The sequence below is a fragment of the Colobus angolensis genome, unplaced genomic scaffold (assembly GCF_000951035.1).
Source record: "Colobus angolensis palliatus isolate OR3802 unplaced genomic scaffold, Cang.pa_1.0 Scaffold179, whole genome shotgun sequence".
NCBI classification, from domain to species: domain Eukaryota; kingdom Metazoa; phylum Chordata; class Mammalia; order Primates; family Cercopithecidae; genus Colobus; species Colobus angolensis.
This window is the reverse complement of record NW_012114921.1, coordinates 5479876-5482055: the sequence shown is the minus strand read 5'-3', so window position 1 is coordinate 5482055 and position 2180 is coordinate 5479876. Positions and strand designations below refer to the sequence as shown.

Below are 2180 nucleotides of genomic sequence, written 5' to 3'. Positions count from 1 at the left end.
TATCACAATCCACTCATTATGACAACTCTCAGAAGCAAACTTCACAGATACATATTTTCTCTCACAGGGGAGATGTACTCACTCTCCCACACACATAATCCCTAGTTTTTCCTTTTTTTTGAAAGACAGAGTCTCACTCTACCACTCAGACTGGAGTGCAGTGGCACAATCTCCACTCACGTAACCTCCGTCTCCCAGGTTCAAGCGATTCTCCTGCCTCAGCCTCCCTAGTAGCTGGGATTACAGGCATGCATCACCGTGCCCAGCTAATTTTTTTTGTATTTTTAGTAGCGATTGGGTTTTACCATGTTGGTCAGGCTGGTTTCAAACTCCTGATCTCAAAGGATCCGCCCACTTCAGCCTCCCAAAGTGCTGGGATTACAGGTGTGAGCCAGCACACCTGGCCCTATTTAAACTTTTAGTATCGTACTTGTCAAAGTGTTTTTGTTTTTATGTATATTTGTTTTTTTACGATAAATCAAGTAGTCTTTCCTGGGACTCTGAAATAGCTTTCTAATTTCAAGAATATAATACTCTAACACAATTCAAATGCATTTGACTTTTTTATATTCTCAAAGTTATCAAAAAGATACAAAGTAAAATCAATTATACAAGGTTCTAGGGGTTGCTGTGTATACACAAAAAGAGGCTAATTAACCTCCAAATTAAATCAAAAGGCACAATTAACGTATTAATACATGTATTTATTTTAAAATCAGAAAAAAAGAATGTACAAAACTTTTCCCATACATTTACTTGTGTATAGTTTGCCTGTTTATTGAAGCAACAAGGCATAATAAAAACAAAACAAGTTTGGGGTCAGAAAAAACAGAGTTTATACCCTGGTACTGCAACCTCCTAGCTGTGCAAACCTAGACAAATCAGACTCTATAAATCTTCATTTTCACCTTTGTAAGACAGAAATAACAGTATTTACCTGAAGGATTGTAAGGACGAAATGAAAAACTGAATACAAAGCACCATAACAAGCAGAGTGCATTATCAGGCACAATATACCAGTAACTATGTACTGTAATTATTTTCACTTGTTTTGAAAGGATGAGGAAATTCATTTTGTAACAAGTGTACTTAACTTTATTCCTAATCCAACACCAAGAGACGAAAAAATGAGGTAGCTCTTAAAACCATTAAAGGTCCTTAGCAGTCCTCAGTTACCGGTTTAGGATAGATCTGAGTAGATTTTATAGCTCTTACCACCCTTCCAGTAATGCAAAGCAGTTCAAGAAAGAAGAGCATTATACTCTTACCTTGCAGGCCACATCCACTAATCGCATCTGGATAGCTTGATTCTCTGGTAGCTTAGTGCCAATTGCAAGCAAAGTATCCAGCAGTTGAGCTAGGACTTGATGAGACTCTAGAGAGAGAGATGGAAAGTTGGCTTGGAAAATTTCAAAAGGGGATAACTATATAAACTAATTTACTTGGGTAGAGAATGTAGATTGGCTAGGTGCAGTGACTCACAACTGTAATCCCAGTACTTTGAGAAGTTAAGGCAGGAGAATCCCTTGAGCCCAGGAGTTTAAGGCCAGCCTGGGCAACAGAGGGAGACTCTGTTTCTACAAAAATAAATCTGAAAAAAATGAGTCAGCCAGGTGGTGTGCACCCAGAGTCCCAGCTACTCAGGAGGCCGAGGTAGGTGGACCGCTTGAGCCTGGGAGATCAAGGCAGCAGTGAGCCATAATTGCGCCACATCACTCCAGCCGGGGAAACAGAGCAAGACCCAGTCTTAAAAAAACAGAAGAAAAAAAAAGTAGACTTTTGTCAACTGGGTTCTACTGTGTGATCCTTCATGCCCTCAACTAAAAGCTAAAGCTAATTTCCTAAAGGGATCATGATGTTTAAATGTCTGAGTTCTCCACAGGATAGAGTACAGTTCTATATACATAGTGCGCTCCAAAAATGTTTAGTGCTGGATTGATTCAAGAGTTTTTTCACACTAAGAAACAGGAAAAAAAAGGCCAGGCACGGTGGTTTATGCCTGTAATCCCAGGACTTTGGGAGGCCGAGGCGGGAGGATCACGAGGTCAGGAATTCAAGACCAGCCTGACCAACATGGTGAAACACCATCTCTACTAAAAATACAAAAAATAGCCAGGCATGGTGGCACGCGCCTGTAATCCCAGCTACTCAGGAGGCTGAGGCAGGAGAATGGCTTGAAC

General features: G+C 40.4%; 1 protein-coding gene across 1 annotated transcript in view; it reads right to left on the bottom strand.

Moving 5' to 3' along the window:
- The window catches only part of INTS4 (integrator complex subunit 4), a 112258-nt gene that overhangs the window by 96274 nt on the left and 13804 nt on the right, over window positions 1-2180 (bottom strand). The window contains exon 3 of the mRNA XM_011938966.1: window positions 1269-1375. Coding sequence (XP_011794356.1) covers window positions 1269-1375 — 107 coding nt within the window. The remainder of the gene's footprint in view (window positions 1-1268; window positions 1376-2180) is intronic.